The following is a 26,067-nucleotide window of genomic DNA, read 5'->3' as shown; positions in this document are numbered from 1 at the left end:
TAGAGCATTTGACTGCACATTTCCCACTGAGGCTGAACAGAACCTAAGGCAGCCACCACTAACTGACCAAGGCTTGGCACTTCAGATAAAACCTATACACCACTGGGAGCTGGGTGGTGGTGCACCAGGTTAAGTGCACATAGTACAACGCGCAAGGACCCACACAAGGATCCTGGCTTGAGCCCCTGGCTCCCCACTTGCAGGGGGTGTTGCTTCACAAGTAGTGAAGCAGGTTTACAGGTGGCTCTTTCCCTCTCTATCTTCCCCTTTCCTCTCAATTTCTATTTGTTCTATCAAAAAAAAAAAAAGATGCCCATAGGAGGAGTGAATTCGTAGTGCAGGCACTGAGCCCCCAGTGATAACCCTGGAGACAAAAACAAACAAACAACAAACCTATCCACCATCCTGTCACCACAGGAAATAAGGATTTAGGAGCTCTAGCACGCGGTACTTATATGGATTTAACTTGCCACTCTGGTCTTGATGTTTTCTCAAGATGAGCTGAATCTCCAGCCAGGAACTTCATACCATTCAAGGTTCTTCATCCTTTGGGCCCTAAAAACTTCGAGGTGATACCTGCGAGCAGGGTTTCCCCAGCACGGGGCTGCCAGACAGAGCTGGTGTGGTTATTAGTCATGACTCCAAGCAAGGCAAGGTGATTAAGAAAAGCTAAATTTATATTAAATTATCATAAAGTCCTAAAATACTGAACATAGTGGTTAAATAACTCCAGAAAGTCCAATCTCTCCAGTGAGTAACGTTAAAACCATTACACATGAGCGCGGGAGAATCACTTCCATTAGTTTAGGAAACAGAGAGTTTGTTTTTTACATAGTAAATCAGTGCTCAAATAGATATTTCTTCAAATATGTCCTTTCTACATTCTGAACAGCCCAAGTGCAAGAAGATCCTTCCCCCCTTCCAATGAGAAAATGCCACTTTCCTACTTCCGTCCCTTCTCCAATCATGAATCCGAGGACCCAAAGTGCTCCTTTTACTGCTCCATCCAATGGGAAATGTCCCCTTTCACCCCAGAAGTACACCTCAACTTTCCCACTTTGTGTCCGGAAAACCTTCTTGGTGCTGTGTAGGCCCAGACCTGGGGTTGACTACTGGGGCCATGCCTAGCTTCTCTCTCCAGTAGTCTTAGAAAGGACCAGAAATAGTTCCTCTCATCCTCTATTTCCATCCACAAGCCTGGCAGCTGATTTTGCAAGTCTACGACTACAGGTGATTCCAATCAGGAAATGCCCCCTAGAGGCCCTCCCCTCCATTCCCAGCCTTACTGTACTCCCCTGCAGCTTTTAGTTCCTGGGTGGATGAGGTCTGGACTATTCTGAGCCGGGAAGGCTTAGTCAATGAGTGTTCTCTAACTTTCTTCTCCTACCTCTTTGTATCTTGATTTGGTTCTCTTCACCCGAGGTGCCTCAGGGCTAGGTCAGAAAGACTCAATTCAACACACCAAAAAACAAACCAGAAAAAGTGAAGAAGCATTAGGTAGTTTTAGGAGGAAAAAAAAAAGTCTCAGCTTCTTTGATTCTAGCATGAAACACATACTCTTTGTGTAGCATCTGTGTGGAAAGTAAATCACTTAGCTGGGAAGAGAGATGGAATAAGACTTCATCACCTATGGCTGGCAGGCTCTCTGTCCACTAACTTAGGTCCCTGAGAACCTGAGAACACAGGAGGTTCAACCTCACAGCTACTTCCCTGTAGGCCCTGGGTAACCCAAGTCTTAGCTGCTCATCCTGACTATTTATGAAAACCTCCGGTCCTTCTTTGAATGGCTCCTTCAGGATCTCTGTGCTTGAGATCCCAGAGAATGAGGAGGAAGAGTGGCAGAACCTTTGACACACTCTGTGTGGCCTAGGCAGAGCTTCTTAGACTCAACTCTTAAGACTTAATATTCACTCAAGTCATTTTAGCAAAGGGATTGGCCAGTGGCGGCACAGGGAAGGAGTTTATATTCATCTGTGAGAAGGCACCCTGGCTATCAGAGGGTGGATACAGCTCCAGATAGTCTAGCAAGATGAAGACTAGCTTAAATCACACTCCTGAATCGCACCAGTTTCTTCAGCTTAAGAAAACAGTGACTCGAAGGGGGAGAACAATATCCATCGCCAGCAATGGATAGGACACACTTGGGCCCATCTATCCCTAAATTAGCTCTCCCATATTCCCAACATACTCAAGGCAGGAGGTTTCCCAGAAGCCCATACCAGCTGGGCTGATTCCTCATCCTCTCAGCCTCTATCCTTCATCTCTTTTTCTTTACCCCTGAACCCTGCCCCAACTCCGGCGACCAGGCCAGTTCTGATGCAGGAGACACAGTCTTGAGTCATTAGCTGTTGTGGAGCCAGGCACCGAGGGTCCCACGGGGCAGGGAGGTGGAGCTCTGCACTAATAAGGGGTTGTTATTGAGCCTAATTTCAGGGAGGAGGCTCAGGGCAGAGTGCAGGAGGAAACCCAGGTCTAAATCGTTGGATGCACCCTCATTTCTCGGGCATGGGTAGTGATGGACTCAGGTGGAACCAGCTCCTGTGGAGGACTGGGGAGCAGTTATGGAGTGGGAGGAGGAGGAGCAGGACCAGCACACAGGAAAGGGGCTTGTTGTAGAAGCGAGCACAGGACTGGAAGTCCATGAAAGAGAAGGAACAGACGGGGGGGAGGGGCACCCAGGCCTTTACACCTGGCTCTCAGAGGAGAGCTTGCGTTCATGTTTCCAGCCTGTGTCTGGCAAGGACCCCCGTCTTTCTGGAGTGGCAGCAGTGTGGACGCTGCTGCATTCAGACTGCTCTTCCTGCAGCAGCTGCTCCGTCTCTGTGTCGTCCAGGGAGCCCGAGCTGGCCTGGATGGACACTGTGTCTGTCTTCATGCACACGTGATCGCGAAGGAGGCCACCCCGGGAGCTGCGCAGCTGCTTGAGGTCGTCCCACTCAGCATCGTCCCCAGACAGGAGGCAGATCCCTTCCACGATCTTGATCTTCTCCTTGGTGTAGTTATGGTCTGGCCCACTCTATGGTGGAGAGAGGAGAGCCACAGCCAATCAGTTGGCTCTCTCTAGAGGATCTCAGGGGGAACTGGACAAGGGAGTGGATGGGGTAGGAGTGGGAGCAAGAGTCCACAGATTCTAAGGGCCAAGGGAGAAACTTGGCCAGAGGATACACACAAGGCTTAGCCTCAAAGACAAGGATAATGATAACTACTCCTCTTAGGGGGAGTGAGGAAGAATGATAGCTTCCAGCCTTGCATCAGCTCTTGCTGGCTTTATCACCATGGCACCTGTTATGTCTCCTGAACATCTCTAAAGGTCAACCTCCAAGCTGCAGTGTGGGGAGAATAGTACCTGTGCCCCAGAACCAAATGGCGAGGGGCTTAAATCAGACTGCACCTGGTAGGCACTTGGCAGCGTGCTTGCTGCATAAAAGGCACTAAAACGGGTCAGTGATTGTTACATTGCTGTTGTGGTTTATTAATGGGACGGCGTGCTGGTACATACAACACGATCAAAGCCATCCTCAGAGGCAGTTAAGCATGCATTTATTCAGGCTTTCAAACTAACATTTTTTTTTTTAATTGTTGTAGTTATTATTGTTGTTGTTGTCATTGTTGTTGGATAGGACAGAGAGAAATGGAGAGAGGAGGGGAGGACAGAGAGGAGGAGAGAAAGCTAGACACCTGCAGACCTGCTTCACCACCTGTGAAGCGACTCCCCTGCAGGTGGGGAGCCGGGGTTCCAACCGGGATCCTCATGCCGGTCCTTGTGCTTTGCGCCACCTGCGCTTAACCGGCTGCGCTACAGCCCGACTCCCTCAAACTAACATTTTTTTTTTTTTAAATTCACTTCTATTTTTGTCAGGGAAAAAACTTTGGGCAGGGAAGATAAGAAGGATCTTGAAAGTTGTCTTCTTTGGGCTCTAAATACCAACCCACTGGGGTCCCTCAACTTAGAACCTTTTGGAGGCGCTTGGCCTGATTCCACTCCTGCAACCCTCAGGGTCATTCCCAAGCAACCTGGGACTGCTCCAAGGACAATTTATGAATTCCTCCAAGGGGAACCTTGCTCTTGGTTTCTGGGGGATGCCAACCTGCTTGCTGCCACTGCCAGGAGAAAATGGGCCATGGCTGGGGCTCTGTCTCTGGGACAGTATTTCTGCCAAGAGCCCTGCTATGGCTGCCCTATTTAGCAACAATATAACTCCTCAGCTCTGGACTGAGCCCCTGTGTGAAGCAGGACACACTGATGAGTCATAATATAAAACACGATCCCTGCCTGTTGGAAGAGAAGGCTCCCTAGAGCAAACAGTGGGAGACAGGCCGTGCTCAAGCTCACACGTATGCACACACAACGCCATCCATCCACACACCTGTCAAGCTGGAATTAGCATAAGATATATGCAGGCCACTTAGCACCTTCATTGCAGAGACATGCCAGGTGAGTTGGGGAGAGGAGAGGGACGTAGTACTAGCAGTGGGGGGGGGGGGAGGAGCACTCTTTCTACAAACACACAGCAAAAGGTACCTGAGCTCAAGAGGAAATCAGAAGAGAAAGGGTGAAAGACTATCAGAGGGGTGAAAGAGCTGCTGAGGAGAAAGCATACAACAGAAGTGAGAGGTCAGCTAGTTTTTAAGTGCGAACTTAAGGTCCATATGGAGACTCTTTCCTGGATCATTCAATGCTCCACAGCGCAAGAATTCTCAAGAGTCTCTCTCTTGAAAGATTCATTGAGGAGGAGAGGCTTATCATTTCTAAAAAAGCAGCTACCCCAGTGGGTTCTGTTTTGGCCTGCAGTGGAAGCTGCTTTAATATGGGAGCTCACAGAACCAGAAAGCATATGATTATTACGTAAAGTCTATTCATTATGCATGGGAGCCCTGTAGGTGGGAGCCAGGTTTGGATTATGCTAGACAGCCCGGGAGAGTGGACTGATTAGGGTTTCCTAAAGGATGAATTTTGAAGAAGGGCTATAGAATTAAAAAAAAAAATTGTCAGAGGTCCCTTCTGGAAATGAGATGATTTGTATACCTACACATTAAGCAAATAACCTCACTGAAGCCACAAAGGAGTCAAAAGAATAAAAGCACTCAAAGCTTCAAAATTCTCAAGATACCCCTTAAAACTCAGTGATAAGAGGGAGTTGGACAGTAGCGCAGCAGGTTAAGTGCAGGTGGCACAAAGCGCAAGGACCGGCGTAAGGATGCTGGCTTGAGCCCCCAGCTCCCCACCTGCAGGGGAGTCGCTTCACAGGCAGTGAAGCAAGTTTTCAGGTGTCTTATCTTCCTCTCCCCCTTTCTGTCTCCCCTCCTCTCTCCATTTCTCTCTGTCCTTTCCAACAATGACTACAACAATAATAACTACAACAATAATAAAACAAGGACAACAAAAGGGAAAATAAATAATAAAAAAAATTAAAAACAACAACTCTGTGATAAGAACAGAAAAAAAAAATCCAGCCATTCCAAGCCAAAGCTAACCGCTTGAACCAGAGGTTAGAAAGGGACATGACCCAAGAGCTCTTGGGTTTTGGGGTGTTGACTAAGAGTCTGGGGTTATGTCAGAGGGGCACAGTCTCGCTGCAGGGCACTGACGACTTGAACTACTTTTCCACTGGGAGGTGTACTCAGCCACATGCTCTCAGGGTGAAACTTCCTGAGATCTGCCTTCTAACCATGTCCTCTGTAAGGTCCCTCAAGTTGGCCCTCAGAGAGTCAAGAACTGGCCAGACACCCAATTCACATTTAGTTTTTCTTACAGTGACTTCTCAGATGGTCAATGTGATGGTACAGCATCTGGTCCTCATCTAGTAGGACACTTAGAGCATCCATCCTCCCTCCAAAAAAAATTATTGAATGCACATTTAAATTTTTACCTCTTTCTTATAGCACAATTGATTGTACATGGCTGGTTTGGGAACTGCTTCAATTTTCACTTCCTGAGTGGATGTTCGGTAGGAAGGATTGCTGTAGGTCAGGTTCCCCATTCCAGGATCAGTCAACTTAGATTTTTTGTGCCTGTGGGAGGAAAAAGTTGAGAGATGGGTTCAGATCTTTCTGGGACTATGCCTGGGGCAAAAGTAACTGCAGTATGATAGGCAGCCTATAGATGGCCTCAGTGAGCCCCACCTCCTGGTACCCCTTGGGTGTGGGCAAGGAATCAAAGGAGAGACAGGCATTAGATTAGGTTACAAGGAAGCTGTCGTTTGTTTTAGGCTGTCCCTCTTTCTCCACTGTTTCTCACTCTTACTGTGGGGAAGGAAGCGGCCCTGCTATTTACATTTCTTTCTTTTTTTTTTTTTTCCCCATTTTTCTCTTTCTTATTTTATTTTATTTAGACAGAGACAGAGAAAGAAAGATGCCCACATCACCAGAGCTTCCTGCAGTAAGTACGGTGGGGGCCAGGTGCAAACCTGGGTCATAAGTATAACAAAGCAAATATACTAACCAAGTGGGCTATCATATCATCCTGTCTCCGGTCGGTCGACAGCCAGCAAGGAATGGAAGCCTGCACTCCTAAGACTTGTGAGGAATACAATCTTGCCTAGGAGCTAGCTCACCTACTAGAGTGCACACTCTGCCATGTGCAAGAATTTGGGCTCAAACCCCTGGTTACCACATGTGTGTACCAGCAGAGAGAAGCTTCCGGAATAGTGGAGCTTTGCTGTCTCTCCTTCCCTCCCTCTCTCTTTTTAAAATATATATATATTTTGGGGAGTCAGGCGGTAGCACAGTGGGTTAAGTGCATGTGGCGCGAAGCGCAAGGACTGGCATAAGGACCCCAGTTCACCTGCAGGGGTGAAGCAGGTCTGCAGGTGTCTATCTTTCTCTCCCCCTCTGTCTTTCCCTCCTCTCTCCATCTCTCTCTGTCCTATCTAACAAGGACGACATCAATAGCAACAACAATAACTACAACAACAATAAAAAACAAGAACAACAAAAGGAAAAATAAATAAACAAAAAATAAATATATATACATATTTTATTTTTTATTATCTTTTTTTAATTGGATAAAGACAACCAGAAGTTGAGATGAAGAGAGAGATAAAGAGATGCCTGCAGCCCTGCTTCGCCACTTGTGAGGCTTTCCCCCTGCAGGTGGGGACCGGGGGCTTGAACCTGGGTCCTTGTGCATTGTAACATGCATACTCAACCAGGTGTGCCAACGCTTGCCCCCCAATTTTAATATCTTATTTAATTATTTTTAATGAAAGAGACACAGAGAGAAAGATAAACACAGAGAGCTACCAGAGCACTGCTCAGCTGTTTTATCATGGTGTGTTGGATTGAACTTGGGACCTCAGAGCCTCAGACAGGAGGCTTTTTTAAAAAATATATTTGATTTTGGATAGAGAGAAACAAGTTGAGATGGAAGGGGGAAGTGGGGGTGTGTGTAGTGGTGCACCTGGTTAAGCACACATAGTACTAAGTACTAGCATCGAGGTCTGAGCCCCAGCTCCACACCTGCAGGGGAGATACTTCACAAGTGGTGAAGCATGTCTGCAGAGATCTGTCTTTCTCTTTCCCTCTCTATCCCCTGCTCCTATCTCACTTTCTCTCATCCTATAGAATAAAATGGAAGAAAAGAAAGAGAAGGGAAAAAATGGCTGTCAGGAGCAATGGATCTGTAATGCCAGCACTGAGCCCCATCGATAACCTTGGAGGAAAAGAGAGTGAAAGCAGTGGCTGATAGCTACATGAGTACACCTGGAAAAGAATCCTTCCCCAATTGAGCTTTTTAAAAAACAAAACAAAACATTTTTTAAATATTTATTTATTTCCCCTTTTGCTGCCCTTGTTTTTTATTGTTATTGTTGTTGTTGTCATTGTTGTTGGATAGGACAGAGAGAAATGGAGAGGAGGGGAAGACAGAGAGGAAGAGAGAAAGATAGACACCTGCAGACCTGCTTCACCACTTGTGAAGTGACTCCTCTGCAGGTGGGGAGCTGGGGGCTCAAACCAGGATCCTTACGACGGTCCTTGAGCTTTGCACCACCTGCGCTTAACCCGCTGCGCTACCACCTGACTCCCCCCCCCCAACTGAGCTTTAGAGATGAGGCTGCCACCACAACTGGTACCTAGATTATAATATACTAGAGGCCCAGGGAGTTGGGTGGTAGTGCAGTGGGTTAAGCGCAAGGACCGGCTCAAGGATCCTGGTTCGAGCCCCTGGCTCCCCACCTGCTGGGGGGTCGTTTTACAGGCAGTGAAGCAGGTCTGTAGGTGTCTATCTTTCTCTCCCCTCTCTGTCTTCCCCTCCTCTCTCCATTTCTCTCTGTCTTATGCAACAACAACGACATCAATAACAACAATAACTAAAACAACAATAAAAAACAAGGGCAACAAAAGGGAAAATAAATAAATATATTAAAAATTTAATATATATATATATATTAGAGCCCCATGAAAGACCCTGAGAAGAGACATCCGGATTAGCTGCATCCATATTCCTGACTCACAGAAACTGTGGTTGCTATTGTAAGCTGCTACATATGAGGGTAATTTGTTACTCGCCAAGAGATAGCTGATACACCAAGCTTCAGATCTATGCTTCCATCCCACCTCTATTACTGTCTCGGTGGACATAGTCTAAACTTCTTAAGTCATAGATCCTCACCTGCAAAATGAGGAATAATAACATTGGCTTGCCAGAAAAGTCACAACATATTTTTCTTTTCTTTCTTCTTCTTCTTCTTCTTTTTTTTTTTTTTTACCGGAGCACTGCTCAGCTCTGGCTTATGGTGGTGTGGGTGATTGAACCTGGGACTTGAGAGCCTCAGGCATGAAAGTCTCTTTGCATAACCATTATGCTATACCCCCACCTACAATTTTTTTTTTTTTTTTTGCCACCAGGGTTATTGTTGGGGCTCAGTGCCTGCACTACAAATCCACTGCTCCTGGAGGCCACTTTTTTCCCCTTTTTTGTTGTTGCCCTTGTTGTTTTATCATTGTTGTGGTTATTATTATTATTGATGTCGTTGTTGTTGGATAGGATAGAAACGGAGAGAGGAGGGGGAGACAGAGAAGGGGACAGAAAGACAGATACCTGCAGACCTGCTTCACTGTCTGTGAAGCGACCCCTCTGCAGGTGGGGAGCCAGGGCCTCGAACCAGGATCCTTAAGCCAGCCCTTGCACTTTGTGCCACATGCGCTTAATCCGCTGCGCTAATGCCCAACTCTGACAACATATTTTTCTATTAAAAAATGTGTCATGCCAAGTGGGGTTTATCCCAGGCATGCAAGGTTGGTTTAATATACGTAAATCAATCAATGTGATCCACCACATCAACAAAAGCAAGACCAAAAACCACATGGTCATATCAATAGATGCAGAGAAAGCCTTTGACAAAATACAACATCCCTTTATGATCAAAACACTACAAAAAATAGGAATAAATGGAAAATTCCTGAAGATAGTGGAGTCTATATATAGCAAACCTACAGCCAACATCATACTCAATGGTGAAAAACTGGAAGCATTTCCCCTCAGATCAGGTACTAGACAGGGCTGCCCACTATCACCATTACTATTCAACATAGTGTTGGAAGTTCTTGCCATAGCAATCAGGCAGGAGCAGGGAATTAAAGGAATACAGATTGGAAGAGAAGAAGTCAAACTCTCCTGATTTGCAGATGACATGATAGTATACATGGAAAAACCTAAGGAATCTAGCAAGAAGCTTTTAGAAATCATCAGGCAATACAGTAAGGTGTCAGGCTATAAAATTAACATTCAAAAGTCAGTGGCATTCCTCTATGCAAACACTAAGTTAGAAGAAATTGAAATCCAGAAATCAGTTCCTTTTTCTATAGCAACAAAAACAATAAAATATCTAGGAATAAACCTAACCAAAGAAGTAAAAGACTTGTATACTGAAAATTATGAGTCACTACTCAAAGAAATTGAAAAAGACACAAAGAAGTGGAAAGATATTCCATGCTCATGGGTTGGAAGAATTAACATCATCAAAATGAATATATTACCCAGAGCCATCTACAAATTTAATGCTATCCCCATCAAGATCCCAAGCACATTTTTTAGGAGAATAGAACAAATGCTACAAATGTTTATCTGGAACCAGAAAAGACCTAGAATTGCCAAAACAATCTTGAGAAAAAAGAACAGAACCGGAGGCATCACACTGCCAGATCTCAAACTATATTATAGGGCCATTGTCATCAAAACTGCTTGGTACTGGAACATGAACAGACACACTGACCAGTGGAATAGAATTGAGAGCCCAGAAATGAGGCCCCACACCTATGGACATCTAATCTTTGACAAAGGGGCCCAGACTATTACATGGGGAAAGCAGAGTCTCTTCAACAAATGGTGTTGGAAACAATGGGTTGAAACATGCAGAAGAATGAAGCTGAATCACTTTATTTCACCAAATACAAAAGTAAATTCCAAGTGGATCAAGGACTTGGATGTTAGACCAGAAACTATCAGATACTTAGAGGAAAATATTGGCAGAACTTTTTACCGCATAAATTTTAAAGACATTTTCAATGAAACGAATCCAATTACAAGGAAAACCAAGGCAAATACAAACCTATGGGACTACATCAAATTAAAAAGCTTCTTCACAGCAAAAGAAACCACTACCCAAATCAAGAGACCCCTCACAGAATGGGAGAAGATCTTTACATGCCATACATCAGATAAGAGTTTAATAACCAACATATATAAAGAGCTTACCAGACTCAACAACAAGACAACAAATAACCCCATCCAAAAATGGGGAGAGGAATTGGACAGAATATTCACCACAGAAGAGATCCAAAAGGCCGAGAAACACATGAAAAAATGCTCCAAGTCTCTGATTGTCAGAGAAATGCAAATCAAGACAACAATGAGATATCACTTCACTCCTGTGAGAATGTCACACATCAGAAAAGGTAACAGCAGCAAATGCTGGAGAGGATGTGGGGTCAAAGGAACCCTCCTGCACTGCTGGTGGGAATGTCAATTGGTCCAACCTCTGTGGAGAACAGTCTGGAGAACTCTCAGAAGGCTAGAAATGGACCTACCCTATGACCCTGCAATTCCCCTCCTGGGGATATATCCTAAGGAACCCAACACATCCATCCAAAAAGATCTGTGTACACATATGTTCTTGGCAGCACAATTTGTAATAGCCAAAACCTGGAAGCAACCCAGGTGTCCAACAACAGACGAGTGGCTGAGCAAGTTGTGGTATATATACACAATGGAATACTACTCAGCTGTAAAAAATGGTGACTTCACCGTTTTCAGCCGATCTTGGATGGACCTTGAAAAAATCATGTTGAGTGAAATAAGTCAGAAACAGAAGGATGAATATGGGATGATCTCACTCTCAGGCCGAAGTTGAAAAACAAGATTAGAAAAGAAAACACAAGTCGAACCTGAAATGGAATTGGAGTATTACACCAAAGTAAAAGACTCTGGGGTGGGTGGGTGGGTGGGGAGAATACAGATCCATGAAAAATGATGAATGAAATAGTGGGGGTTGTATTGCTAAATGGGAATCTGGGGAATGTTATGCATGTAAAAAAAAAAAAAGAAGTAGAAACGCAAAGCAGAAATTGACTGAGTTTGGAGTATGGCACCAAAGTAAGAAAGCAGAAGTATACTAGAGTTTACAGTGAGTACCTCCCTAATACTTCCTCTCCACTTTTCCAAGCTTTGGGTCCATGACTGCTCAACAATTTGTTTGGCTTTGTATGTTAACTCTCTTTTCAGTCACCAGGTTCCAGGTGTCATCAGGATGCCGGCCAGATTTCCTTGGATTGAAGACACCACCAATGTGTCCTGGAGCTCAGCTTCCCCAGAGACCCATCCTACTAGGGAAAGAGAGAGGCAGACTGGGAGTATGGACCGACCAGTCAACGCCCATGTTCAGCGAGGAAGCAATTACAGAAGCCAGACCTTCTACCTTCTGCAACCCTCAATGACCCTGGGTCCATGCTCCCAGAGGGATAGAGAATGGGAAAGCTATCGGGGGAGGGGGTGGGATATGGAGATTGGGCGGTGGGAATTGTGTGGAGTTGTACCCCTCCTACCCTATGGTTTTGTTAATTAATCCTTTCTTAAATAAAAAAATAATAAAAAAAAAAAAATGTGTCATGACTTTTCCAATAACCCCATTACTTGTGTTACAAAGTTGTGGCATGGATCTATATCTCCTAAATGGCAGCTTGGGTTGCTTTTATCACTAGTAGGAATCAGAAATAGCATCAGCTAAATTCTGACATTGCTTCAAGCAAGCTGAGTTTAAAATATTTAGGGAAAAAAAATGTGTGTGTGTGTGTGTACAGAAAGTCATAAAAAGAATATTCTGGGAGTCGGGCGGTAGCGCAGCGGGTTAAGCGCAGGTGGCACAAAGGGCAAGGTCTGGTGTAAGAAACCTGGTTTGAGCACCCCCTCCCCATCTGCAGGGGAGTCGCTTCACAGGCCATGAAGCTGGTCTGCAGGTGTCTGTCTTTCTCTCCCGCCTCTGTCCATTTCTCTTTGTCCTATCCAACAATGATGACATCAATAACAACAACAATAACTGCAACAATAAAAACAACAACAAGGGCAACAAAAGGGAATAAATAAATATTAAAAAAAGAGGGAAGATTCTAAGTTATCTTCATAACACATTTCACTTTTGCAGGTGATAATGCCTACTGGGCAATTATCTATCAACCAGATTGTAGCAATAGTAATGGTTGTGTTGATGTGTTGTGCTGATGTGAAAAGAAATGTATTTCTGATTTCACCAGTTTGGAGTAGTGTGAGGTGGTGGAAAAAGCCAAGATGACAGTCACTCCCAGATTTTTCCCTTACTTTGTGATATATATATATATAATTTATTTATTTTTTGGCTTATGGTGATGCCGGGGTGGGGGGTTGGGGAAGTGAACCTGGAACTTTGGAGCCTCAGACATGACAGTCTTTTTGCATAACCCCTGCTCCTTTGTTATCTTTGGTAACACCCCCAAGTGCCCTCTACATCCTTGGCAAGAAAATCAATCTGGAGCCAGGTGGTGGTGCACCTGGTTAAATGCACATGTTATAATGCTCAAGGACCCAGGTTTAAGCCCCTGGTCCCCACCTGCAGGGGAAAGCTTTGCCAGGGGTGAAGCAGTGTTGCAGGTTTCTCTCTGTCTCTCCCTCTCTCATCCCCTTTCCTCTCGATTTCTAACTGTCTCTATTCAATAAATAACAAATTAAAAAAAAAAAAAGGAAAAGCAATCCCAAGGATTGCTGTGGCCATGAAGCAAGGAAGCTGTTTGGACTGTGATGGGGAAGGAGAGTAGGAATACAGGTGTCTGCTTTTCCCTCTACTTGAACTGAGGTTGAGGTCTCATGAGTAAGCACTGAGCTTCAGGAGATCCAAGAGCCCTAGTGAGGTGGTCTTGTGGTGGGGCTGAGCTTACCTGTACAGCATCAGGGCTGCAATCACCACCAAGATGAGCAGAATACTGAGGAATCCACCGATGATATAGCTGACATGAAGTCCTTCCCCTAAAGAGGAACAGAGACAGTAGACAGTCTGTCATTCAATAATCTCTGAGCCAGTGAGAAAGGTGGAAGGTGGAGGGCTCCTTTTGTGGGTGCTGTGTCCTACATCTGATAAGGATGGCTAGGACCTCCTTCTCAGAGGAGCAGCTATGGGGGGGTGGTGGTGGAGGTGTTCAAGGCTCAGAAGACACCTGCCACTCTGCAGCCCAGGAAGTGGTGCAGCGTACAAAGAGTTAGATCTCAAGCATGAGGTCCCAAGTTTGATCCCTGGTGTTGCATGTGCCAGAGTGAGGCTCTGCTTCTCTCTCTCTCTCTTTCTCATAGTTAAATATACATATATTAAGGAAGCATACCACCCAGTTACATTTGTGTATGTATGTGTGTGTAGAACTGGAGCCTCATCATGTGTGATTTCACAGGCTCCATGCCATGCTTAAGGGAGACAACAGTGAAACACCAAGGATTCCTCTGCTGTCTCAGTGTCTCCCCGGGACTTGCCAATGTAGGCAGCTAGCTACCTGGTGAGCCATCTCTCTGGCCTTTGTGTCAGCATTCTTCATCCCAATGCCATCATCAGCTAGCCGCGTGACTTAAGGCAAGATGCTTAACTTCTAAAACTGCTTCCTCAGTAGTTAAATATAATAGATTTTTCATAGAACTCATTGAGTCTAAGTAGCAGAATATCCATTATGTACACACACAAGTATACCACACATACACAAACCTTAACAAATGTCTGGTCCATAAGTGGTGACTAGATTATTATTATTATTTTTCCCCCTTTTTGTTGCCCTAGTTGTTGCAGCCTCGTTGCGGTTATTATTGCCATTGTTGACGTTGCTTTGTTGTTGGATAGGACAGAGAGAAATGGAGAGAGGAGGGGAAGACAGAGAGAGAGGGGAGAGAAAGATAGACACCTGCAGACCTGCTTCACCACCCGTGAAGTGACTCCCCTGCAGGTGGGGAGCCGGGGGCTCGAACCGGGATCCTTATGCCGGTCCCTGCGCTTTGCACCACGTGCGCTTGACTAGATTATTTTTATTCTATGGATTTAGACTACAAAAAGGATTCATTGACCCCAAGGTGTTCCCATGAAGATTCTGGAAGATAGCAAGGGAAAGGAGACTTATTATAGTCTCCGAAAATTATTTTTAAGATTTTTATTTATTACATATGAGAGAGAGAGTGGAGTTAGTGCACCACATAGGTATACACATCAAGTTGGGAACTGAACTGGAACAGTTGAACTATTAATTTTTTTTAGACCTGAGCACTGCTCAGCTCTGGCTCATGGTGGTGTTGGGGATTAAACCTGGAGCCTCAGGCATGAAAGTCGTTTGTGCCACCATCAAGCTGTCTCCCCAGTGAGCCATTACATTCTTCTTCTTCTTTTTTTAAATATTTATTTATTTCCTTTTGTTGCCCTTGTTGTTTTATTGTTGTAGTTATTATTGTTGTTGTTATTGATGTCGTTGTTGTTGAATAGGAGGAAGAGAAATGAAGAGAGGAGGGGAAGACAGAGAGGGGGAGAGAAAGACAGACACCTGCAGACCTGCTTCACTGCCTGTGAAGTGACTCCCCGGTAGGTGGGGAGCCGGGGCTCAAACCGGGATCCTTACGACGGTCCTTGCACTTTGCCACCTGCGCTTAACCCGCTGCGCTACTGCCCGACTCCCAAGCCATTACATTCTTCACATCCTCTTTTTCAACATTTGTCAGGTACTCAGGACTTACCTGGGGCAGCAGGTATGGCCTCATTGGGGCGTGAGCAAAGGCCCAGCTGGACATCCTTCTCAGAGCATCTGTGGGGCAGAGAAAGCTGAGGGTGAAGCCCACTTGTAGTCAATCAAGACCTTGCCTTCCTCCAGGAAAGAGGGAAAAACTCTGTGAGAGACAAGGTGACAGGCCTGTGAATGGGACTCTAGGATATGAGGCGACTAGATGGGATACCAGAAACAATGAAAAGGGCAGGACCAGGGAGTAAAGAGAATCAGCGTGAGCCGCTGGCTTCCAGAAGCTGTACTGTTGTGTGTGTGTGTGTGTGTGTGTGTGTGTGTGTGTGTGTGTGTGTTTATTGCCACCAGGGTTATCACTAGAGCTTAGTGCCAGCACTACGAGTCCACTGCTCCCAGTGGCTATTTTTCTTCTTTTTATTTTATTTGACAGGACAGAAAGAAATTGAGAGAGGAGGGGAAGACACACAGAGAGAAAGATAGACACCTGCAGCTCGAACCCAGGTCCTTCCACTTGGTGATGTGTGTACTTAACCAAGTGCACTGCTGCTTGCTCCCCTTAAATGTGTCTTTAAAGAAATACTCTTAGAGATCCAGGTGGTGGCACACCTGGTTAAGCACACATAGGATACATGCAAGGAACCACTCCTAGTGGCAATTTCATTCTCTCTCTCCATTCATTTCTCTCTTTTTCTTCATTTTTGACAGCTCAGAGAGAAATTGAGAAATGAGGGGGAGATAGAGAGGGAGAGAGAAAGACAGACACCTACAGCACTTGTGAAGCGTCTCCCCTGTAGGGAAACAGAGGCTCAAACCCAGGTCCTTGAGTATGGTGATTTGGGTACTCAACCAAGTGCACCATTGCTGTCCCCACCATCCGCTCACCCCCCAGCCCCCTTTAAAAGAGATATATTTACTTGATGAGCTCCAGAGGACACAGAGGTGATGTGATACCAGGGATCAAACCTGTGGCCTCATGCATTTGAGGAATGGAATGCTACCCACTGCTCTTAAAACTATTTGCTCTCAGAGCTAAGGCTGGACTCACCTATGCTAACCTACACAACAAAATGTCATCTCTAGCCCCAAGGAGCTGGGATGGCTGGGTCATGAGCATGCCTTCCAGCAGAATTAGCAAGCTGGGATGAAGCTCTTCTTTCCGGCAGAAGCTGATGATTTGAATCAAAGGGCCCTCAACCATATGCTGAACCTACTTACCTTTCTTCTACCAGAGCCGTGCGGGTTCGGGTGGTAGAGGAGTGCAGGGTGGTGGGTAGTGTGTTGGGTAGCACAGGGCTCCTGTCACTCAGGCTTGTGGCTCTGGGAGCTGGGGGCACCATGCCAGGTACTGGAGGAAGAAGAGGACTGGAGTGGGTTATTGAAGCCCAACCTTCCTTTTCTTCTCTTTTCCTTTCCTTTTTTTTTTTTTAACAGGAACATATTTAATTGTTTGTTTATTTATTTATTTATGAGGGAGAATACCAGAGCTTCACCTCTGGCATATGAGTTGCCAGGAGTTAAACTCCAGACCTCATGCTAGAGAGTTCAATGCTTTGTCCACGGTGCCACCCGCTCTGGTTCCTCTTTATTCTTTTTTTTTTTTTTTTTGGTCATCAGGTTATCACTGAGGTTGGTGCCTGCTGGACTCAACCATTCCTGGAAGCCATTTTGTTGCTGATAAAAAATGAGAGACAGAGAGAGGGGGAGAAAGGAAGAGAAAAGGGAAGACACATGCAGCACTGCTCCACTACTCATGAAGCTTCCTTCCTGCAGGTGGGGGCAGGGTGCTGGAACCCAGGTCCTTACGCGTAGTAACATGTGTGCTCCACTGAATGAACCACCACTTGTCCCCTGGAGCTCAAACTATACGTGGTTCAAAAGCAGCACAGGGTAATTTAACTAAGTCTTCTTAGCTCTTCGAATCCCAGGTACCCTCCATAGAAGTCCTTCATAATTCTGCAAATAATAACTTGCATTCCATCATTACTAGCTCTGGGTGGGCTGGCTGGCCACAAAGGTCATAAAGGAGAAAAAAAAAAGTACAGGTCACAGCAGGGACTAGGGAATCAGGAGATGTGAACTGAATATCAGATGCCTGACAAATTTAGGTCTATGTCATTCCCAAGTCTGCTCACATCCAGGTATCTCTGCTCCCCTGTCCTGAGGGGAATCTACCTGGGTAAAGCTGAGGGTGCTGACACCATGACCTTCCAGGGGCTTGACTCACCAAGGGAGCAGGGCCGGCCATCAGGCTCATCCGGACAGGCACACACAAAGTCTGAGGCTCTGGCAAAGCAGAGATGGGTACAGCCACCGTTGTTGACACCACAGGCATTGGTCCCTGGGGGGGTGGGAGGGGAGACAAAGCAGGTGAGTGTGGAGTCTGGGATGGAATCAGGTCTCACAGCTGGATGCTGTCCAGGGTGACCCCTCGCTCAGGGACAGTGGGAAAGGAGGGTTATAACCACAGGGGAACCAAAAGCTCTTTCTTGGCTCTAACCCTCCAGAGTGCTGACAGTCCTTGGGATGACCAATCACCCTCACCAATGACGAAGAGGCAGGCTCAAGAGCCAGGAGCCCACCTGTCTGGCGCTGAAGGGACACCACAATGATATCCATGAGCCCTTCCACATTTGCCAACACCGTCTCCTTGTTCCGGCCTGAGTATTTGTCAACGCGCTGGATTGATTTGGTCTGCCAGTCTGTCCAGTAGATCCACCTGTCCTGCTACTCAGTGGAGTCACCCCCCCAAAAAAAAAGAAAAGTTAACTTCAGTCAATGGTCAGACTCCCAGCACAGCTTCCATACTCAGCATGCACATGCTGTTTGCTGAACTGCCCCTTTGGGCTCTTAGCTAGTTCAGGAAATTTCCCCAGATCCAGGTCCCTTCTCTTTGCTGTTCTCTCTGTGCCTTGTCACTTCTGCAACTAAGTTTTGGTACTCTAAGGTCATGTGTTGGCATGTCTGTTCTATCAGGACAAGAATGAGTCTCATTCACCCCTCTTTTTTTTTTTTTGTACCTCCAGGGTTATTGGTGGGGCTTGGTGCCAGACTATGTATCCACTGCTCCCAGCAGCCCATTTTCCCCTCATTTTATTGGATAGTATTGAGAGAGGAGGGAAAGATAGACAGGGAGAGAGAAAGACACCGGCAGACCTGTTTGACCGCTTGTGAAGCGACCACCCCTGCAGGTGGGGAGGCGAGGGCTCAAACCTGGATCCTTGCGTGGGTCCTTGCACTTAGTACTTTGTGCACTTGACTGGTTGCACCACTGCCTGACCCCCCCCCCCCTTGTTCATCTCTCAGTTTCCAGCACCTGACAGTCTTTTATCAGCTGACTAAGTGGCTCAATGAAAAAATGAGTTCCTGGCCTGGGCAACAGGAGAGCACAGGACTTGCAAGCCTTGTCCTGAGTTTGATCCCTGGCACTGTGTATACCAGAGCTGAACAGTGTTCTGGTCTCTCTCATTCTCTTCTCTATCTCTTTCATGAAAATAAATAAATCTTAGGGGCCAGGTGGTGGCGCACCTGGTTAAGCGCACACATTACAGTGCATAAGGACCCAGGTTCAAGGCCCTGGTCCCCACCTGCAGGGGGAAAGCTTCACGAGTGGTGAAGCAGGGCTGCAGGTGTCTCTCTCCCTCTTTATCTCTCCTTCCCCTCTCAATTTCTTTCTGTCTGTAATAAAAAAATAAAAATAAATAAATAAATCTTGGAAAAAAAAAGGGGGGTCAGGAGATAGCTCATCTGGGAAAGCATAGACTTTTTTTTTTTTTTTTTTTTTGTCATGAAGGCTTCACTACTCTGGGATGACTTTTTCAGAAAGAGATAGAAATGAAAAGGCAGAAAAAGAGAAAGACAGAAAGACCGCAGAGCTGAAGCTTCCTCCAATGTAGTGGGGGTGTGTTCAGACCTGGGTGGCACACAATGGCATTAGCCAAGTGAATTATTTTGCTGACCCACAGCACACACTTTACCATGTGAGATGACCCAGGTTTGAGCTCCCAGTCACCACAGGAAGCCCCCACACAGGGGAAGCTTCACAAGCAGCAGAATAGTAGTGTGGTGTTTCTTTGTCTTCCTCTCTATCTCTTCTCTTTCTCTCACTCTCTATGTTGGTGGTGGGGGGAAAGTCCCCTGGAAGCAGTAAAAATAAATAGAAAAAAAATGAGTTCCAGTAGCTACAAATAGAAGTGTGTGTGTGTGTGTGTGTGTGTGTGTGTGTGTGTGTATATGTGTGTGTGTACATAATTGCAAGTATTTCTTCTTCTGGGTCCTTCACTTAGAACTCTGGGTCAAACCTCTAATTGCATTGAAGGCAAAAATCTTGAGATTCTCTACCAGGGGCCAGGTGGTGGCGCACCTGGTTAAGTGCACACATTATAGTGCTCAAGGACCCAGGTTCAGGCACCTGGTTCCCACCTGCAGGGGGAAAGCTTCACAAGTGGAGAAGGAAGGCTACAGGTGTCTCTCTGTCTCTTTCCCTCTGTATCTCTCCCTTTTCAATTTCTCTCTGTCTCTATCCAGTAATAAAGATTTTTAAAAAAGTTACAAAAATATTTTTAAAAAAAGACAAAAAGAAAATGAGATTCTCTACCAGGACCAGGAGAAGCAGTGGAAGCAGTTTGCCAGGGCATGTTTCAGTCACCCCAGGGGGAAGTCACAATTGTTGCAGAAACAACCACATTCAGTATTATTCTGTAGCTCTCCATTGGGAGCATAGAAGAGAGGGAAACCTACCACTAGCACTAAGTAAATCCAGACAAAACCTTATTGGCTGATGGTAGATAATTCAGACTAGAGACAGAATGGACGCTTGTTGAAAGGGGACAGAAATTTCTGTTTTTAAAAAATATTTTATTGTGGTCCGGGAGGTGGCGCAGTGGTAAAGCTTTGGACTCTCAAGCATGAGGTCCCGAGTTCGATCCCTGGCAGCACATGTGCTAGAGTGATGTCTGGTTCTTTCTCTCTCCTCCTAAATAAATAAAATCTTTAAAAAAAATTTTTTTTTTAATTTATTAATTAGAAAGACCCAGACATCACTTTGGTACATGTGCTGCTGGGGACTGAACTCAGGATCTTAGGCTTGAGAATTCAATTCTTTATCCATTGTACCACCTCCTGGACCACAGGAACAAACATTTCTATTTTTACACTTATTTATTTTTACTGCAAGGATTTTGCTAGGGCTTTGTGCTTATGTGATTCCACTGCCAACAGTGGCCTCTTATTTTACAGGGTTAGAACTCTGAAATAAAAAAAAAAAATCACAGATAATAATTAAAATGGTGAGAAATAGCACCACTGAATATGAGATACTATGCTAATTATTGATGTACACTTCAGGTAGATGTTATTGAGTGTTATTATACTCACTGGTTTTATTTTATTTTAATTAGTTAATTTTTAGATAGAGTCAGAAAGTTGTGTACACAGCAAGTGAGCCATCTTGAAAGGCCTAAATTCCCTGATTTTTCTAGGTAACTGAAGCTTAGAAAAGTCCATTATCTGGGGCCGGGCAGTGGTGCACCTGGTTGAGAGTACATGTTACAATGTCCAAGGACCCGAGTTCAAGCCCCTGGTCCCCATCTGCAGGGGAAAAGCTTCATGAGTGGTGAAGCAGGACTGCAGATGTCTCTCTGTCTCTCTCCCTCTCTATCTCACCTTCCCCTATCAATTTCCAGCTGTCTCTATCCAATAAATAAAGATTTAAAAAAAAAAGAAAAAAAGAAAAAAAAAAAGAAAAGTCCATTATCTTGTCCAAAGTTTCAGTTACTTAATATCACAGATTTTTTTGTTTTATTTATTTATTTGTTTTTTACCAGAGCACCACTCAGCTCTGGCTTATGGTGGTGCCGGGGATTGAACCTGAACCTCTGAGCCTCATTTTCATAACCATTATGCTATCTTTCTCTCTTTTTAAAATTATTATTTATTTTCACTTTTTGTTGCCCTTGTTGTTTTGTTGTAGTTATTATTGTTGTCGTTACTGATGTTGTTGTTGGATAGGGCAGAGAGAAATGGAGAGAGGAGGGGGAGAAAGGGGGAAAGAAAGACAGACACCTGCAGACCTGCTTCACTGCCTATAAAGTGACTCCCTTGCAGGTGGGGAGCCAGGGTTTGAACCAGGATCCTTACGCTGGTCCTTGTGCTTCGTGCCGCTTAACCCGCTGCGCTACCACCTGACCCCCCCTCTCTTATTCTCTTTCCTTCCTTCCTCCCTCCCTTCCTTCTTTCCTTTCTTCTTTCTTTTTTCCTTTCTTTCCTTCCTTACCATAGGACTGCTCAACTTGATTTGTATTTTTTAATGAGCTTTCTTTTTTTAAAAAAATATATATTTATTTTCCCTTTTGTTGCCCTTGTTGTTTTATTGTTGTAGTTATTATTGTTGTTGTTATTGATATTGTCGTTGTTGGCTAGGACAGAGAGAAATGGAGAGAGGAGGGGAAGATGGAGAGGGGGAGAGAAAGACACCTGCAGACCTGCTTCATCGCTTGTGAAGCAATTCCTCTGCAGGTGGGGAGCCAGGGGTTTGAACTGGGATCCTTAAAGCAGGTCCTTGTGCTTTGCGCCATGTGTACTTAACACTGCACTACTGCCCAACCCCCTATTTATTTATTTTTGATAGAGACAAAAAAGAAATTGAGAGGAAAGACAGAGATAGAGATAGAGATAGAGAGACCCGTAGCACTGTTTCACTGCTTGTGAAGGTTTCCCCTGCAGGTGGGGACCTGGGGCTTGACCGTGGGTCTTATGCACTGTAATGAGTGAGCTCAATCAGGTACACCACCACTGGCCTACCCTCAAGTCTGACTTATGGTGCCAGGGACTGATCCTGGGGCCTTTGAGCCCCAAGTATCAAGTGTGTTGTATAAACTGCTGTGCTATCTCCCCAGCCCCACAGGCAGAACTTGCCTTCACATAGCAGACATGTTGGAGGTACTCAAATACTCTGACTGGCTGGCCCCAAATGGTGGCTCTTAGCCACTTCATCCTATTGCCATTGAGCAAGTAGCTGAGTTCAGCTGTTGGGACCACAGCATCAGGACCAACCTGGGAACTTTTTAAAAATACCTATCACAGGGCCCAGCCCTTAGGAAGCAGACTCTTTCCCTCTAATGCCTAGGAACCTACATTTTTGATGAGGTAGAAAGGAGGAGTGTCAGGGCAGGAGCAGCAGGGCCCATGGTGGCAAGGCTTCCACATACAGGAAACTTGGCTCAAACAAGTTGTAACTAGGGTGAGGCTGCTGACCTAAAGCCCCACCCAAGGAGACACCCCCTGTAAGGAGGGATAGTTACCTCTCTCTTGAGCCAGTACCTGAGTGAGAGCAAAGGGGTGGGACACGTGGCTGACCAAGATCTGACGGAGCTTCCCATTGAGGTCAGCGCTCTCAATTCGGTCCAGATGGGCGTCTACCCAGTAGATCCTGTGAAGAGAAAAAGGGGGCGGTGTCTGTGCAAATGATTTCCAGGGAGCTCAGCCTTTCCCCCTAGGGGGTGACCTGACCCCTCTTGAGCTGAACTGGCAGACATCGAGGAGCAGCCAAAAGCACGTTAGGTGAACGGTCACAGTGAGCCCCAGCCAACGCTGCAGAGGGCAAGTTGGTGATCTGAGTAGGAGGTGGGGGGCAGGGCTGCCCTGAGGGGGTAGACAGTCTAGTGATCTCAGGGGAACCATCTGGTGATCACCATTCATCAACCAGATCATCTTCTGACCCCTTTCCAAGAATCTCAGTTCAAATTCTTAATGACTGCTCTTTGAGAGAAGAACTTGGTTTACATACAACTTCACTGAGGTTACAGGAAGAGGGAATTAATTCTTCAGGGCCTAGGCAGGGGCGCACCCAGTTAAATGCACATAGTACTAAGAGCAAGGGCCCATGCAAGGATCCCGCTCCCCACCTGCAGGAGGGATACTTCACAAGCGGTAAAGCAGGTCTGCAGGTGTCTGTCTTCCCCATCCCTCTTAGCTGCTCTCTGTCCTATCCAATAAAATGGAAAAAGGAAAAAAATGGCCACCAGGAGTAGTGGATTTGTAGTGCCTGCACCAAGGCCCAGGAATAACCCTGGAGACAAAAAAAAAAAAAAAAAAAAAAAAAAAAAGGCATTCTTCTTCTCCAACCCAGCTCTCCAGCTAACTTTAGTCCCACTTTTTTCTTTGAGGACTAACAGAGGACTAACTGCTTTGAAGCCCCTTTTCACCCTTCTTAGCTGCCCTACAGCATGTTTAATCCAGACCAGGAGTTAGACATTCTTAGGAGAGCAACAGGTGTGAGGAACCCACCCTGAAATGGATCGAGGCAGAGGGACTTGTGGTTCTGCCAGAGGACACGCTCCACTTAAAGGCACAGGAATTAAAATCACAGGAAGCACAGGGAGATAAGAAACCATACATGCAAGGCTGGGGAAATGACTTACCTGACAAGAGCACTGGGCTTGCAGTGCCCAAGGCTTCCAGCTCCATGCTTGGTGCTGAATGTATCAGAGTGGTATTCTGAGTGGTATTTATTTGTTAATAAAGTTATTTTATTTTTTATTACCTTTATTTATTTGTTGGATAAAGACAGCCAGAAACCAAGAAGGAAGAGGTTATAGAGAAGGAGAGAGAAATAGAGATACCTGTGACCCTGCTTCACCACTTGTAAAGCTTCCCCCTGCAGGTGGGGACTGAGGATTCAAACCTGGGTCCTTGCACACTGTAAGATGTGCGCTCAACCAGGTGCACCACCACCCAGCCCCTATTCTGGCTTTTCTCTAACTCTATTTCTTTTAATTTTTTTTTTTGTATTTATTTTCCCTTTTGTTGCCCTTTTTAAAAATTGTTGTTGTAGTTATTGTTGTTGTTATTGATGTTGTCATTATTAGATAGGACAGAGAGAAATGGAGAGAGGAGGGGAAGACAGAGAGGGGGAGAGAAAGATAGACATCTTCAGACTTGCTTCACAGCCTATGAAGTGACTCCTCTGCAGGCAGGGAGTCAGGAGTTGGAATCGGGATCCTTACTCTGGTCTTTGCGCTTCGCGCCACGTCGAACTCTTTTTCTATCTCACGTGACACTCTCAGATATAAAAAGATAAAAAATAATCTTGAAAAATGCATTTTTCTCTATAGAGGCAGAGGCATTAAGGCAGAGAGTGAGTGAGAGAGACCACAGCACCAAAGCTTCCTTCAGTGTGGTAAGTGGCTGGGCTTGAACCTGGGTAGCACGCTATCCAAGTGAGCTATTTCACTGGCCCAAAAAATGCTTAAAAAAAAAAGTAGGGGGCAGGCGGTGGCACACCTGGTTGAGTGCACACATTATAGTACACAAGGACCCAGGTTCAAGCCCCTGGTCCCCACCTGCAAGGGGAAAGCTTCATGAGTGGTGGAGTAGGGCTGCAGGTGTCTCTCTGTCTCTCCCTCTGTCCATCTCCCCCTCCCCCCCTCTCAATTTCTGGCTGTCTCTTCCAGTAAATAAATAAAGATAAAAAAAAAAGTAAAAAAGAGAGAAGAGAAACTGTACATGTGTGACAACTGTCTTGTAATAATCCCTTAATAATTTTTTTCCCCCAAAAAACAGAACAAACTGTTTCTAAGACTTGGTGAGAACTATGGCGGTTACTGTTGGGAAAGTGGGGACACAGAAACTTTGGTGGGGGATGTGGTGTGGAACCCTGTCATCTAATAATCTTGCAAACCACTATTAATCACAAATAAAAATGGCTTATAAAAATAAATAAATCATGCATAAGTAAGTAAAACAAAAACAAAGACAAACAAAGAAAACCCACGCTAAATAGACAGACAAAACACACCTGATGTGGAGGCTCCAGCAACTCCTTGTTCTGTGAATGTGCCCTCTCTTACTTCCCAAGGAGTGTTCTTTCTTTAAAGATTTTATTTATTTATTTATTTATTTATGAAGCATGATAGGAGAGATATAGGGAAAGAACCAGACATGGCTCTGGTACATGTGCTACTGGGGATTGAACTTGACACCTCAAGCTTGAAAGTCTAATGCTTTATCCACTGCACCACCTCCTGGGCCACCCAAGGAGCTTTCTATCTTTCTGTTTCCACCTACCTCTTCACCATCTCCTTCCTCTGCCTGCCCAATTTCTTTCTTTCTTTCTTCGTTTTAAAAAATATTTTATTTATTTATTAGATAGAGACAGAAATTGAGAGGGAGGGAGATAGGGAGAGAGACAGAGAGACACCTACAGCACTGCTTTGCCACTTGTGAAGCTTTCCCCCTGCAGGTGGGGACTGGGGGCTTGAACCTGAGTCCTTGTGCTTTGTAACATTTGCGCTTAACCAGGTGCGTCACCACCTTCCCACCTGCCCACCCAATTTCCAGGAGACTTAGGGAAAGAATTGGCACCTGCGGGTATCGTAGTCCAGGGTGAGGCCGTTGGGCCAACCCAGGTCTGTGTTGATGAGGACCTTCCGCTCAGAGCCGTCCAAGTTCGCTCGTTCGATCTTGGCAATGTGGCCCCAGTCTGTCCAGAAAAGGTACCTAGGACACGCCAGGGACATCATCACCATAGAATACCGGCCCCCAGAGCTGGTCGGTTCTTCCCTGGGTCTGTTGCTGCCGACCTTACACTTACCCCTTCCTGGGAAACACTGCGATGGCCCGAGGCTCATCCAGGCTGTTATTGATTAGCACTTTGCGGCAAGAGCCATCCAATCTTGAGGCCTCAATGGTATTCCGGCCCGTATCTGTCCAATAGAGATTCCTGGCCACCCAGTCCACAGCCAGCCCGTCGGTGGTCTTCAGCCCACGCCCGATCACCGTCTCCATATTGCTGCCATTCAGATCTGCTCGTCTTGGGAGAACAGCCCAGGGTTGGGAGCCTGACCA

General features: G+C 45.7%; 1 protein-coding gene across 2 annotated transcripts in view; it reads right to left on the bottom strand.

Moving 5' to 3' along the window:
* Positions 1–656: 656 nt before the first annotated feature.
* LRP4 (LDL receptor related protein 4) overlaps positions 657–26,067 on the bottom strand; it is an 80,848-nt gene continuing 55,437 nt past the window's right edge. The window contains exons 29-38 of one of the 2 annotated variants that reach the window (XM_060176483.1): positions 25,814–26,032; positions 25,585–25,719; positions 22,543–22,651; positions 17,805–17,949; positions 17,450–17,563; positions 16,441–16,570; positions 15,224–15,291; positions 13,405–13,492; positions 5,871–6,012; positions 657–3,016 (exon numbers count right to left, since the gene is read on the bottom strand). In XM_060176483.1, coding sequence (XP_060032466.1) covers positions 2,684–3,016; positions 5,871–6,012; positions 13,405–13,492; positions 15,224–15,291; positions 16,441–16,570; positions 17,450–17,563; positions 17,805–17,949; positions 22,543–22,651; positions 25,585–25,719; positions 25,814–26,032 — 1,483 coding nt within the window. In that variant the 3' untranslated portion in view covers positions 657–2,683. Of the gene's footprint in view, positions 3,017–5,870; positions 6,013–13,404; positions 13,493–15,223; positions 15,292–16,440; positions 16,571–17,449; positions 17,564–17,804; positions 17,950–22,523; positions 22,652–25,584; positions 25,720–25,813; positions 26,033–26,067 lie in introns of those variants that run through there. The other variant, XR_009545594.1, reaches the window with a different exon arrangement.

Source organism: Erinaceus europaeus, chromosome 17 (assembly GCF_950295315.1).
Source record: "Erinaceus europaeus chromosome 17, mEriEur2.1, whole genome shotgun sequence".
In the NCBI taxonomy this organism is placed as follows: Eukaryota; Metazoa; Chordata; class Mammalia; order Eulipotyphla; family Erinaceidae; genus Erinaceus; species Erinaceus europaeus.
The sequence above is the reverse complement of the archived record's forward strand: the minus strand, read 5'-3'. Positions and strand labels throughout refer to the sequence as shown.